The sequence below is a fragment of the Durio zibethinus genome, chromosome 22 (assembly GCF_047325235.1).
Source record: "Durio zibethinus cultivar Kanyao isolate XHJ-2024 chromosome 22, ASM4732523v1, whole genome shotgun sequence".
In the NCBI taxonomy this organism is placed as follows: Eukaryota; Viridiplantae; Streptophyta; class Magnoliopsida; order Malvales; family Malvaceae; genus Durio; species Durio zibethinus.
In genome coordinates, this window is record NC_143183.1 from 18,342,105 (window position 1) to 18,358,147 (window position 16,043).

General features: G+C 31.3%; 1 protein-coding gene across 1 annotated transcript; it reads right to left on the reverse strand.

Annotated features, from left to right (window-relative positions):
- Positions 1 to 1,221: 1,221 nt before the first annotated feature.
- On the reverse strand, positions 1,222 to 2,804 carry LOC111307393 (RING-H2 finger protein ATL16-like). The gene has a single exon (XM_022905404.2). The coding sequence runs from the start codon at positions 2,416 to 2,418 to the stop codon at positions 1,354 to 1,356; it is 1,065 nt and encodes a 354-aa protein (XP_022761139.1). The 5' UTR covers positions 2,419 to 2,804; the 3' UTR covers positions 1,222 to 1,353.
- Between the last annotated feature and the right edge of the window lie 13,239 nt (positions 2,805 to 16,043).

Genomic DNA, 16,043 nt, shown 5'->3' on the forward strand with positions numbered 1-16,043 from the left:
GCTGTCTGTAGGTAGTTTATGTGCCTTGCAGTGACAAGAGAAGGGAAATCCGAAACACAAGAGTATGGCTATGTACTTTAGGCTCTCCAAGATACTGAGATAATGTTTTAACTATTTATCGGCAATGCAACATGGATGAGGTGTTTTTATTTCTGTTCTGTCCTTTTTGATACCTTGAAGAAGCATCCTTATTGTCTCCAAGTTTCCAAATCTTTCCCCAATATCATTCTCTTTGCATTTATCTTTCAAGAGTTTGTCACAGAAATGTGGAAACATTGAGCTGAAGTTTAAAATTTTACCAGGTGAAAATAAGTGTTGTTTGAATTACTACACCCTTGACTTGACCAGGTGGAAGACCTTGAAGACTTGCACAATTACACCATAGTTATTTGAAGCATCCTCAGTTTTTGCAGTAGGCCCATTGAGGTTTTCCATAAGGTCTATGGTTGACCCCGCAAACTGTTGCAAAGGAAGATCCCAAGAAAAAGGAAAGGGTAGGAGAAAATTGCAAAAAGAAAATGGAGTTGATGCTGTCTCCAAACCTAACAGGAAAAAGAAATGGTAACCATCAATTTAAGATGTATGTAATTTTCATCCATGCTCTTATTCTCCAAGCAGAGGATCAATTGAAACTTGAAACCCAAATGGCATTGGCCAAGTTATACTTAACTGGTGACTGGTATTAACAGATCAGAAGATTGTTAGCGTGACTCATGGCATTGATTTCTATGTATTTGGTAAAAATTTTTGAAATCACTTGATATACCAAAAGCTTTGATAAAAGTTCCATAATTAAAATTGATGAAAAGCTAAATAGGTGATTTTTACAGGCTGGAAATTTACTGTACTTTAAGAAGAATAAGGACCATTACCAACCGAGACCAAACCATATATTCTTTCTTCAACAACCATGACATTATTGGCAATAGAAATTGGTAGCTATCGGATTCTCTCAATTGAAGACGACACCTTTTCTGCCATCTAAATCAATGGAAGGGTACCCCCCCCCCCCCCCCAACCAGGTCCTTTGTAGTCTCTGTCTCTTATGTGAAAGCAAAAATGAGACAAATACTGGATCCAATCAAGGAAAGAAATAAAAAGGGATTGATTATCTAAGCAATCAATAATGAGGCTCATAATCATGGCTGTAAGTCATTTGAGAACACAATGGACCAGGGTCCCCTATCCCAAGTCATTATAATTTATAAACCCCAGAAAGAATTCATATAAAATAATATATTTTTTTTCAATTTTAATCTGAAAATTTCTATGTCACAAATTTAATTGTCTCTTAACACGTCAAAAATCTCTATGATCAAAGAGAAAGAGAGAGAGAGCCCTAAAACTCTGGTTTTATGGCTCCAAATAAACAGGTAAAACTGCACTTTTGGACCCTCTGCCATGACCAAAAGAAAAGAAAGATCTTCTCACTCTACTACTGCAACCTTCAATGGGGCTAACTTCACTGACTTGCCTGTTCTGTCTTATGGCTTCTTGAACTGCTAAATACAGATGCCGATCTACTGATGAGTCCATTGAGATAGACCTCCTTATTGGCTGAATGGCAAACTGGTCATCTTTGTCTCTAATGTCAATGCATTCATCTCCCATGCTAGTGCCTTTATGAAACTTTCTTGCTTTTTTCTGCACAATTCTCTGCACCAACTTCCTCGGTGAAGAACTAATTGAACGCGTCGATAACTCCCCTGAGTTCAATCTGTCTTGTGCGCCAAGCAATATTTGACCAGAGGAACTATGATTACCTAATTCAATCACCACAAAATCTTCATCACCACTAATGATATTTTCGGTATATGGATTTGGATCTTGGGGGGTAGAGCTTGGAGCAATGATTTGGTCAACTGGGAACCGAGTAGTAGTTGAAATACTTGTTCTGCAAAGTGGACAATTGGCATTATTCTGAAGCCAAACATCAATGCAATCAATGTGAAAAACATGGCTGCAGTTTGGTATTATTCTTAGCTTCTCATCTTCCTGAAACTCATTCAAGCAAACTGCACACTCACAAAAGCTTCTTTCTCCAAAATCCCTGTTGTTTCCACCTTTCTTGAACTGAAATATTGGGATTGACCTTATCACACATTCATCAAGTCCTCTATGTTCGATTGCCGTAGAGTATGCCATTAAAGGGTCTTCGGGTCGTCTTCTAGATAAAGAAAATCGCCTTAGAAGATCAATCCTGTGCCAATTGAGACAGCACTTGATGACAAAAATATAGTAGCTGACTAACAAGAAAGCAGTAGCTAAAATTCCTATAACAGCAATAGCTATAATGGGAAAACTTGTATCTGATGAATGCAAATGAGGCCCCAAGATAGAGTTTCCAGGACTTGTAATTGGAGAAAGAGCTTGCGAGAGTCGGATCGTGTTCGTGTAGCTTTTACTTACAAGATCCATGAAAAACACGTTTTCAAACAATGCAAAGAAAAGGTTCTGCTTGGATCTTGAAAACAATCAAACATGCAAAGTTTTATACTGAAAAAACCACTGTTTTAGAAACTAGAAATGATTTTGGAAACGATAGTTTATTGTTATATACGTGATATCCATTGAAACACTAACAAAGAAATAATAATAAAAAAAAAACCAGAAAGAGTCAATCAGAGAGGTAACCGACAACGAAAACAAGCATTGAATTGATAAAGATAGATATGGAAAAAGATTGGTGGAGTGAAGAAAGAAGCAGTGAACAAGGAGAAGAGAGAAAGAAGAGTGAAAACCCAGGTGGACTATAAATGAGGGAGGCGTTAAAAGGGGGACAAGAAAAGGCTATAATATTATTGAATTAAATGACAATGTGTAAGAGAAAAAAAAAAGTTCGAAACAGAGTACATAGTTGGTGAATTTCTCGGGTTTCCACGAGAGGTTTGGCTAGCAAAAGAACCTGTTTCAGACTTTCGGTGTCTTGATTATTGAACCTTTTCTTTTTTTAATTTCTCATTTTTATTAAATAAATTAGCAGCAGGTAATAGAAAATTTGGGTGGGAACTGGGACTAGATCGAATTGATTTGTCCTTCACCACAATGAACGATAGCGGCTTCAGATAAACGTAGGCATTAATTTTATCATTGACCCAAAGCTTGTGATCTTTTGATGATTTTAAGTTTGAACTTAAAAAGAGTCTTCAATGGTTTTTATATAATGTGAAATTTATGTCTTACAAAAGTCAAGTGATCCGAAAAATTAGTGCAAAAACATCAATTTTTCCTTATAATCAGAGATTGATTATGTGGTGATTAATTTCTTTTCATTACAAATGATTCCGTAATTTTGACTTTTAGCAAACATTTGTTGTAGCATCTTCCTCAAACGGCAGTCTCAATATTTTTTTATTCAAAATTATTAAATTTTTTATCATTAAAATTAAATGTTTAATTAAATAATTTTTTTATGATCATCGGTTTAGCATCTTAAGAAAAAAAAAAATTCAGGTGTCATGGTCCTTATAGGGCAGAAACAGTTTTATTTCTTTATTGTGGGATTTGACTCTAGAATATGAATTACCTTTTTTTTCTTCTCAAAGAAAAAAAGGAGACAAGTCATGACTATGTTTTTCAGTATAATCCTACTAGCTAAGTAAACAACACTAAAACAAGACTAGATATGGTACAATTTGTTAATGATAAACCCTTTTAAAAGAGCCAATTGAAAGCAGGATGACAAAAAACCTAACATACAATGGCAGATTAAAATCAAATTACCTAAAAAAGTTGGTTGGGAAATTGTTAAATTTAACGCATAATTGATTTGTTGATAACAACATTTGGACAAGCCAATTGATACGTCATGTTTTTTTATTTAACATTTTTCTTTCCAAATTGCAATAAGCAAAAAAGAATGAATAATATATATTTTTTAAATTATGAAATGATATGCCTTTCAATATGAAAATTACCAAACAAGTGTTGTAATATTTTTTTTATACGTAAGGAATGCAGTATGAAAATAAAAAATAAATAATAAGAGTTGAAATTAAAATTTTAAATTTAGTAAATATTTTTTAAATATAATTATATTAATTAATTAAAATTAAGCTTTCAATTCAAATATAGTAATAATTTCAACATTGATTTATCCATCATAGTAGTTTGATGAACTATAAAAACAGAATCTACCCTTTGAAATTACATCAACTCAACTCCGAATCAAAAGTACAAACAATTATCAAATAAATAAGGTTGGCATATATCAATTGGTGTAAAGTTTAAAAGGGTAATGATCTTAAAAACCTTGACTTTTCATACACTGATCCTTTTTGTCAATCATCATCAATCATAAATAAAGCAAAATTAAAAGTCACAAAGTCACATGCAACCCTCCAATTTACATTTTTTTTTCCCAAAAATCCTTCTATCCGATTGAAAATTTTTTGATTACCCTTTCATATCTAACCTTATTTATTTAAAACTATGAAGGGTATTCTTTTATCTAGACTTAATCTTTTCTCATATAATTAAAAAAAAATTCATATTAATGTGATACATTTAATATTTTATTCTAGAAAAACACGGATAAAAATCAAATTTTAATTGACAAATTTCATAGCTAACCTTGCATTTACACATCAAAATTTTTGTATATCTCCCCCGCTGCCTCAATTTGAAAATCTTGAGAGCAGCAAAGCATAAACAACCTTAGCGACTCGTTTGGGAAATAATATTTGTTTTTTTTCTTCGTTTTTCTTAGTGGGGTCCTTGATCTTGATCACCACCCAAAAAGTTAGTCTTTCACAGGCAGGTCATACCTGTAAAACAATATTCCAAACCAAGTGAAGGAAAGGCCACAAATTATATGAAAAATAAAACAGAACCGACACTCTTAATATTCGTGAGTTAACAGGTTATAGAAGGACAATCCCTCCTAGGCAAGCAAAACAGTTTCGTTTTTTATTTTATTTTTTTTGAAGTGTGAATTTCCATTGATTTAGTCAAAGGTTGTGGCCCCTATAGCAAAGAAACTTCTAAAACTACTACAAAATTTCTAAACCATCCTGACTTTTTGTTCACATCACCTTTAGAATTTGTACTATTAATTCCAAAGTGAACGTTATAAACATGATCTATAAGGTTTAAAATCTTCTTTAATTTGCTCAAGAAAGGAATGGTTTGCCTTATAAACAAGGGTAGAATTGAAGGGTGGATGTGAAATTAGCTAGGCTAGAACCAATATTAATTTCATGTTCATTAATTAATTTCTTTCTTGTATATTATATATTATATATATATTTATAGAAAATAACTTTAATAGATTGAATTGAAGGGCGGATGTGAAACTAGCTAGGCTAGAACCAATATTAATTTCATGTTCATTAATTAATTTCTTTCTTGTATATTATATATATATTTTTTATAGAAAATAACTTTAATAGATTGAATTAATGGTATTCAAATTTCAAACACTCAAATGAGTTTAGTCTAAATGATGGGAGGTGAAGGGTTTTAAATTAGAGCTTACAAATTTTTTAAAAATTCAAAAAATTGACTGAATTCGAATATGACCAAATTGAATTTGATTAAAATATTAACAATTACAATTAATCCAACTAAATTAGAAATGATTTGATTTTAAATTGATTTGATTTTGAAAGGAGAATTTTTATTTGCATTATAAGCATTACTCTTTGTATCTCATTTTTTATTATAAAAATATTCTTAAATAAAATTACTTAATTGACTTTTATTAAGGTAGAAAAACGCAAATAGTTGAAAGAATTTGGGATGTAATTTTAGGAAAGAGGATAAAAAAAGGAATTGTAATTTTAGATATCTAGGATGTATAGACTAAAAATAATATAAGAAAGTTTGAGTTTGGAATGCTTTTAGCAATGAAATGTGAAGAATATAATTTGGGGTGTAACTAAAAGCATTCTTTTAAAAATCAGTATTTGAATTTTAAGTCATCTGTTTTCAAATAACTTGAACATACAAAATAAAATAATAAAAATTCAAATAATTCGAACTTTAAACTTAAAATGATATAAATTTCCCTGAACCAGAAACAATTTCATCTCTAATTTAATTAAGGATTCTAAAAAGTCATGGTGCTTTTCTCTAAGATTCTATCTTTGAAAATTTTGATTATTTATTTTTAGTGCAGAGATCCCTTCACATAGAGTTAGAATTGACATCGGATTTGATTCGAGACGGATTTTATTTATCTTAAACCTGATTTGATTTTATGTGCTATTAAATTCGAATTTGATCTTATTCGAATTTTTTATTTTATTTTTATACCCGAACCGATCCGACCTGATATTATATAAATCGTATCTGATTCGATCCGATCAGAAATTAATAAAATATTATTTTTTAAAATATAAAATATTATTTTTAAATATAAATATTTAAAAATATCATTATATAAATATATATATAAATAAAAAAATAAAAAATTAATTAAAAAATAATTTTTTATATAATATCAAGTCGGATCGAATTTATTTAAAACTCAAATTCGACTTGATTTCGATTATTTTATAATCTTATCCGATCCGAAACTCAAATTTTTTTTAAAAAAATTAATCTCATAATATCAAATCGAATCAAAATTTATTGATTAAATTATCGACCCTACATAGACTTAAGTCTTTGAATTTTCAAATTTGGTTTTAAACTTACCAATAATCAATTATCATGGATGTAACAAGCTTTGTGAAACAAGTGCTATTTTTGCCTCACATACAAATTGTTATTCGCCTAGTATAAATTACATCATCCCACTTCCATTTTCCCAATCCTTGTAGGTTAGGCCGCTAGCTATATACCTAATGCTTTTACATGGAAACCAACATTGCTATTCACTTAACTTTTTACATATGCAGAAAAAGTTGTCGTAGGATAATGTTGTTTACTATATATATTTTTGTCATTTTTCTTCATTCACTATTATTGAAGAAAAGCAAATTGCAGTATCTCTTGTCCATTTTCTCAAGTAACGTTTTTATGATTCACCATTTCCACCGCAAAATGTCGAATCTTTGGCCATTAATTCAGTTCGTCCTTTCTTTGAATTTACTTGCATCAGTACTACGCCAGGGTTACCTTACCTTTTTCTGCAACTTGAGACTCCTTTTTCTATTTTTTAATAACCATTTCTAGCCACTATTTCTAACTTTGGTTCCCAAGTTTTCTAATGAGAGAAGGAATTAGTCATACATATGGTCCCTTTATTAATGATATGAATATGATAGTACAAATAAAGTCTTCAACCCTAGTTATATTAATTAGGTTCGATCCTGTATTATTGAATTTTTTTTAATGTGTACGTAAATAAAATTTTTGAATTAAATATTTAAATTATACTTTTATTAATTAAAATATCTTAATTTTTAAAATCGATAAAAAATATTAATATAATATTTAAATGTTAATGTAAATAACACATTATTATTATATTATTTAGATTCGTATGTCACATGTTATTTTTATTTTTTTAAAATTTAAGATATAAATTTTAAAAAAATAGTTTTTCTAATAAATTTTTTTTCTAAAAATGTAATATGATTTAAACCTTTTTATCAAACCGAGGTAATTTTGATCTACCACCGTAAATCACCATCCCAAACAACATTTCAATCACATATTCCTTAATGGCAACCAACATTTCAATCACAAACTTATTTCAATCACCACCCAACAGCGCACCTAAAAACAAAAAATAATAATAACAACAAGGCCATTCGACCTCCCCCTGACTCACAACATTTGAATCTCCTGTCAAACCACCCATCCTAAATTGTTCGCTACTGACCAACGAACTTCACAACATTTCAAAGAATCCAAAAATAAAGAAAAACAAACGAAAAAAATAACACATATCCCTGGGACGGGGATAAGCAGTGTCGAACAACACCCAAAATAAATAACTAAGCAGAAAAAAAAAAAAAAAGAGAGAAAATGGCTCGATTGGAGATGAGAGAGGTCTAGATTCGCAAGGAGAAGAAGTGGGAGTTTTTTTTTTTCGATGTAAAAGGCGGCAGAGGAGCGGCGACAGAGGGAGGCTAACGGTAGCGTTGGACCTTGGGGCAATTCGAAATCGTGAAAAGGAAGAGGAGAAGGAGGAGAGTAACATATTTCAATTTCAGGACGATCGGATGGTAAGATAGAAGTATGTGGCCATATAACGTTTCGGACTACGGATTAAATCTAGGTTTCTTAAGGCGTTTTCGAGAAAAACTAAGCTCAGATGGGGAAGAGGACATCGAGTAGAGCTCAGGGTGAAAATTTGGGGGCGAAAAGGTGCCGGCAGGTGGCCACGCCTACGACTAGAGCGGCGGTCGACCGCAGAAACTGGGTTTAGGGAGGGGAGATGTCTGACTTGTGATTTTTTAATTTGAAGGAGATTATTTTTTTTAAATAGAAGAGGAAAATGAATTGAAAAAAAATCATTTTGGCTTTTATAATATAGAAATTAAAAAAAAAAAGAAGAGAAAAATCCGATCCGACCTGTCAGACCAAAACTGGTTTGACCCAAACCGGTGGTCCAAAAATTATAAAACAACGTTTTTTAAAAAATTATATTTTAATAATTTTTTTATTCTTAAAAAATAACCCATAATAATTAAATATAAATTATGTGATAATTACGTGTTATTTGTGTCTGTATTTAAATAATAAATCGATTTTTTTAATGATTTTAAAAATTAGAACAATTCAATACATGAAAATTTAATTTAAATATTTCATAACTTTTTGTTTAGATATCAGTTAAAAAAATATAATAGTTCAAGGGCAAATAATGTATTATTTTATTAATTATTATTATTATATTCATAAAATTAATTTCTACCTTTTCTGTTATGAATTCCCATTAATTAGAAAAAGAGGGAAAATGAAAACCCTTTTATACTTGAAATTATTTGTTCTTAATAAGACCCATAAATTGTTGAGAAGACAAGGGATTGTACCGTTTTGTGCTGATTAGAACCATTCATGAACTGGATTTATCGACTCCAGTCGGATGTTGAATAAGAGATTTCAAGTCTGATTTTGAGTTCCACATTAAATATTTAAAAATTAATCAAAAATGGTTTTTACTTAATTTTAATTAGAAAATAAATTTTAAAAATATTTTAATATTAATTTTTAAATATTTTTTAATATAGTAATATATCATTTTTAAAAATTTAAGTCTATTAAATCCAAAAAATTAATTCATACTTTAAGCAAAATTTTTCCAAAATTAACCAAATCTGGCTCGATTCATGACGCTCTATGCACAAATAATTATTTATGCAAAAAAGTCCTGTTCAATAATACGTTAGAGTGCGATGGAAAAGGATTTCTAGTGCACTCGTGAAAATTCAAGTTTGGAGATGAAAAACCACTAGAATTGAAACGATCTATCATCGAAAGTAGAAAAACACAAAAATGTATATATTTATATATATATATATATGTCCTTTTCTTTTCTTTTTTTCAACGAGGGAACTCTATTAAATACAACGAAAACCTAATATATTAATTAATTAATTAAGATATAATTCTCATCAATCTAAAGTACAAGTTTCATTGATGACTGATGATTTCCTTTATTTACTAACATCCTACAAAGTGGAGACATTAAATTGACTATTCCTAAATCAATATTAGGCCAATACAACGGTTGTGATTGGCTAATCAAATTCCAAATTATACCAAATGCAAAAGCATATAATTATAATTATAAGAATCGGACCGATTATTCATCCATTTAAGATTTTGGTTCTTAGATAGTTTAATTCTTGAATCATTTGGATCAATGTTTGGTTATTTTAAAATATTATAAATAAAATTATATATAATATAAATATTTTATATAATATTTTCTTTAATCTGATAAATAATAAATTAAAAATAAATTAAGAACTTAAAAAAAAAAATTATTTATAAAGAAAAATTGGCACATGGGGCTAGGCTGGAGGCAACAGCAACAGCAACAGCAACAGCTATCGATGAGAGGCAATTTACTTGGGGAAGGAGTTGGCATGGCGTCTTCATCAATTTGCGAGAAAACAAATATTGCTCATGGTTTTTATTGTCGTTGCACCTGCTTGTCAGTCAGGATTTATTATTTTTTTAAAAAATAATTTTAGTTTTCAACTTAGGCTTGTTTGTAAAAAAAAATGTCAATCTTTTATTTGTTTGATCGATGTTCTTTTATGTCAATTGACTCTGTCGTAGGGTTTGATTTTTCTTTTTTGTAATTTTGCATAATGAATTTAAGTAGTTATGTTTTTGTCCAGAGTGAATCTGATTAGTTACGTGAAATAATCATATGATTTATTAATAAATTATTAAAATTTTAATTTTATTAATTAAAAATTAATAATTAATAATTTTAAGTACAAAAAAAATGAATTTATGTAAACACTTAAAACATACCAAAAATAACAAAACAAACATATTAGGGAGAAAATGGTGATTTAGCATAAAATTTCCAATGTTCAGATCAGTAAATAAGGATTATAAGCTCGCACAAAAAATGTCCACTTGTTTATATTTTAAAAATATAAAATAAAATAACAAGAAGGACACACAAGGTTCGAAAGGTGACAATTCGGTAGTTAAAGCTTAAAAATTCATATAATTTTGTGCATAAAAATATGAAAAAAAATGATAAAAATAAAAAAATTATTAATTTGATTAATTTAATGATTAAATTACAAAATAAAAAAGTGATTATAAATTTTAATTAATAAAGTACTAAGTATTTTATCTTTCTTCCGATTAAAGGCATATAATGATAAAAAAGATATAGTAATTTTTCTCTTCTTTCAATCTTTAGCAGATAATCAAAGATATCTTGATAATTTGTATCGATCTGATATATCAAGTCAATCTAACATCTCTAGTGCCACCTTAACTTGGTCATGTCCTAATTGTCTTCTTTTTATCTTCTTAGCTTACTTATAAATATGAAGACTCAAGCACTATGAAGTAAGTTCATCTAATTCATATCTTTCTTTTCTTCGTAATTTCTTTCTTCTTTTTTGACCTGATCCTTATTGACTTTCGCGTTGAAGTGCAAATATAGGGAACACCTCCAACCTTTACCTTTAACTTTCCCTCTCTTTTGCTTTTATAGGAACACTCTCAGGTGTAAGCTCAACACCAACATTTGGCACGTTAGATAAGGAGCCGAGCACAAAATAATGTCACCCAAAAGAAAAAAACCCAAGATGAAGGAGAGATAGCAGGCCGGCTAGAACAGAAACTTACCAAAGCTAACATTCTGTCCACCCAGCTCAACCATAGGCAGGGCCAACCATGTAGCAATTTTAAGCCTTGACCGAGTAAATACAAGTGCTCAAATAGATAATCCAAACTGTAACCCCACCATAAGTTTTCAAAGTGCCAGACTTAGTCACACCGGGTCGAGAAGCTGTTGTCAAGTAGCCAAGCTAAGAAGAGGCAAAAGCCTTATCGGCCTCCAGAGAAGAAAAGCACACCAATCCAACCCTTCACTACCCCAACTACCATTCTACATATGGCACAACCCAAAAGTCCAAACAAACAGACCATGAACTTTGACCGAACATAAATTTAGAAGCTCGGATGCAAGCCATGTAGAAAGAACTAAAAACGAAACTAGCAACATTTAAAAATGAGCTCAAGTTCTTAGAGACCTCACCCTTTATGGAAGAGATTGACAGAGCCATGCCTCACAAGGGATTTAAAACGTCGATCTTAGAGACATTTGACGATACTTCTAACCTTTTTGATCATTTGAAACTTTAGAGAACTAATATGATGATACAAGTAATAGATGAAGCTCTAATGTGCAAGGGTTTGGCCACTATTTTGAAAGGCACAGCTTGGTCTTGGTATAGTAGTCTGGAGCTAAGGTCAATCATTACTTTCAAAGAGCTTAGCCATTCATTCCTGTCTCTATCAAGAGTAGCCGAAGAGCTAGAAAATAACCTTAAGCCTGATGTCAATTCATCAAAAGTGAAATGAAACGTTAAAAATGAGCTCAAGTTCCTTGAGACCTCATCCTTTATGGAAGAGATTGACAGAGCCATGCCTCACAAGGGATTTAAAACGCTGACCTTGGAGACATATGACAATAGTTTTGACCCTTTTGATCATTTGAAACTTTATAAAACTAATATGATGATACAAGAAATAGACAAAGCTCTAATATGCAAGGGTTTGGCCACTATTTTGAAAGACGCAGCTGGATCTTGGTATAGTAGTCTGGAGCTGAGGTTGATCACTACTTTTAAGGAGCTTAGCCATTCATTCCTGTCTCGATCATGAGTAGCTGAAGAGCTAAGAAAATGACCTTAAGCCTGATGTCAATTCATCAAAGGCAGAATGAAACTTTAAAAAGCTATGTCACACATTTTAATGCAAAAGCTCTATAGGTCAAAGACCTAGAATAGATAACCACTGTTGTCGCATTAACCAGTGGACTCAATGATAAATAGTACCATTTAAAGTTGACATTATCGCTGGAACCACTTAAAACTCTAACTGACATTTTGCTAATAATAGAGAAATATATCAATGCTAAAGCTACAGTGAAAATAAATCGATGTGAAAGAGGCTCATCCCTTTTTCTCGACATTCGAGGTAAGAGAGGCTCATCCTCTCTCCTCAATCGTAAAAAAGGTAAAAAATTTTATGATCTTCACCAAAGAGAGAGACAACACAAAGCTATAAGGCTCAATAGAGAAAAAAGCTACACTGCATTGAATACCTCCCAAGAAAGGATTCTGATGCAAATCAAAAGAAATCTCAACCTTAGATGCCTAAGCAACTGAGACAGAATACAAGGCGAGATATGACCAAAATATGCGCCTTCTATCGGGACATCAGCCATAATACAAAAGATTGTGTTGACCTAAAAAATGATATTAAAGCTCTGATTAGGCGAGGTTAACTAAAAAGGTTTGTTGGACAAAGAAAACAAGACTAGTTTAAAAAAGACTATAGAAATGACCACAAAGTGCCTACTCGGGGTAGAGAGGGAAAATCAAATCAGGAAAAAAGGGATGCTTAAGAAAAAGAGTTGAATTAAGAAGAGGATCGAGCTGACAATAGCAAACCAATTACCGGAGTGATTAATATGATTATAGGAGGTAGCTCCACCTTGACAAAGAAGAAGTTCAACTTGGGCTTGGTAATGGCAATAAGCACCTTGGTTAAAAAAGAAAAAGATTGGAGAGACAAACTGATCTTGTTCAACTCGAAAGATTTAGAAGGGATCCAACACCCATAAAATGATGCCATAGTGATCACAGCCTTAGTTTATAATTGTATGGTAAAAAAAATCTTATTTGATAATAGAAGTTCAACCGACGTTATGTACTATGGCTATTTAAAAAAAATGAAGATTAGTGAAGATCAATTAAAGCTGATCACACAACACTAGTTGGTTTTAAAAATAAATAAGTGCTAGTAAAAAGAATTATTAAGCTCTCAATCTCTTTGAGAATAGAGCCAAAGATGATTACCTCAGTTTTAAAGTTCATAATAGTAGATATCCGATCTACCTACAACATGATATTAAGATGACCTAGCCAATCTATTATGTGGCTCATAGGCTCAGCTCCCCACTTGAAAGTGAAATTTTCAACACTTATAGAGGTTGAAAAAGTTTGGAGAGACTAGTCCACAGCACGATAGTGTTATGTTACAATGATGAAGGGTAGGACTAGGATGTAGACAGGCAGTTTAGCCCATATCGAGGTGGAAGATAAAGAAGAATCGACACAAAAAGCTGACAAAGAGCAAAAAATCAACAACAAAAGTAGAGAATGTTAGACTAAGCTGAGAGAAGCATGCTTTTAAGCTGTTCTGAGCTCTTAAGCTCTGTAAAAGTTTAATTTTGTTCTATTTTTTAAATTTTCTGAAGCAACAGTAGAAATGATCAAGCTTTTAAGTCAGCATAAAAAATTAATGTTACTTGAACTGAGCTAACACGTTGGCTAAAATACAATATTAAATAAAGAATATACTTCATTCATACTAATACATTTAATAAATTGTTCAACATACTAATCATTACATCAGAACCTATTGTCACAAGAAATAATCCCGATCTAATGAAAAAAAAAGAGATAATCGATCAAAGACCTAACTTAGATGCAAACTGACTAGAACTGACTGAGGACCTCATGATAATTTCATTTTGGAATAATACTCTTAAAAAATACATGTAGATTGGAGCCAAGCTCCAGCATAAGGATCAATTTATTCAACTTATAAAAGATAATGCCAACCTATTTGCTTGGACACCATCCGATATGCCTAGAATTGATACTAAGATAATGGTCTATAGAATATATACTAATCATGAGGTCAAACAAGTTTGACAAAAGAAAAGAACTTTTACCTCTAAAAGATAACAAGCCATCGAGAAAGAGGTTAACAAATTATTACAAGCTGACTTTATCAGGGAAGTCCACTATCTTGAGTGGATAGCCAATCTAGTGATGATCAAAAAGTATAATGAAAAATAGAGAATATGCATGGACTTTATTGACCTGAATAAGGCTTGTTCAAAGGATAACTTTTTCCTTTATAGCATATATCGACTGGTGGATGATAGTGCCAAGCATAGCCTTCTTAGCTTTATAGATGCTTACTTCGACTACAATTAAATCAAGATGTTAAAATAATATGAGGATAAAATAGCCTTTATTATCGAGAAAGGCTTGTACTGCTATAAGGTCATACTTTTTAAATTAAAAAACATAGGGGTGACCTATTAAAGATCGATGAATAAGGTATTCAAAGACTAGATTAATCATAATATAGGGCATATATGAATGACATGATAGTCAAGAGTAAGAGTTTGATCGAGCATCTGAAAAATCTCAGAGAAACCTTCAACATTTTGAGAAAGTATAATATGAGATTCAACTTGAGCAAATGTGTTTTTGGGGTTACATTGAGCAAGTTCCTTGGTTACGTGATCAACCAAAGGGGGATAAAGGCGAACCCCAAGAAGGTTTAAGCCATCATAGAATGAAAGCTTTGACCTAGGTAAAAGAGGTACAGAGGTTAACAGGTAGAATAGCCATGCTCAGTCGATTTATATCCTAATCAACGGAATGATATTTACCATTCTTCAAAATTTTCAAAAATGTCTCTGACTTCAGATAGACTCTTTAATGCCAAAAAGCTTTCAATGAACTTAAAAAGTTATTATCCTTTATGTCTATCTTGTCAAAATCGAAGACTGGTAAAACACTATACTTGTACTTGGCCAACACAAATCAGGCTATTAGTTCGATTTTAGTTAAAAAAAAGAAATAATGATCGATCTATTTTGTAAGCAAAGTATTGACAAGACCTAAAGTTAACTATAGCAGTATAAAGAAATTGGCATATGCCATGGTCACTTCGACCAAAAAACTCAGGTCATACTTTCAAGCCCACATGATCTATGTCCTGATTGATTAGCAACTGAGGCAAGTCTTACATAAGCTTGAAATGTTAAGAAGGCTAATTAAATGGACAGTAGAGTTTAACGACTTTGATATGTATTTTTTACCCAAATTGACATTAAAATCACAGATGTTGGCCGACTTCACAATAGAGCGCACCTCGATACAATTGAAAGGATAACTTGAGAAAAAAAGGTAATTTTGGATAAAGATAATTGGAAGTTTTATGTTGACGGATCCATTACAAGCTAGGGCAGAGGAGTTGACCTCATTCTGATTAGTCTAAAAGGGTTATAATACCCATACACCTTGAGATTTAAGTTTAGAGTATATAATAATAAAGCGAAATATGAGGCATTGATAGCCGACCTAAAGTTGGCAACCGAGCTACATGTTCAACATATAACCACTTATAATGACTCTTAATTGGTGGTTAGATAGGTAAATAGGGAGTTTTGAGCTTAAAAAGATGAAATTCAAATGTACCTCGATAGAGCACTAACCTTAATAGTTGGCTTCACGAAAATCGAGGTAAAAAAGATACCAAGATAAAAAAATTTAACAACAGACTCTCTATTTAAGTTAGCTTCAGGGGCAATAATGGAAAGCTTGGACTAAGTTCTAGTAGGGAAACTAGTGCACAAA

Excerpts from the sequence above, each read along its gene's own strand:
- LOC111307393 (XM_022905404.2), bottom strand. The coding sequence starts at position 2,418 with ATGGATCTTGTAAGTAAAAGCTACACGAACACGATCCGACTCTCGCAA.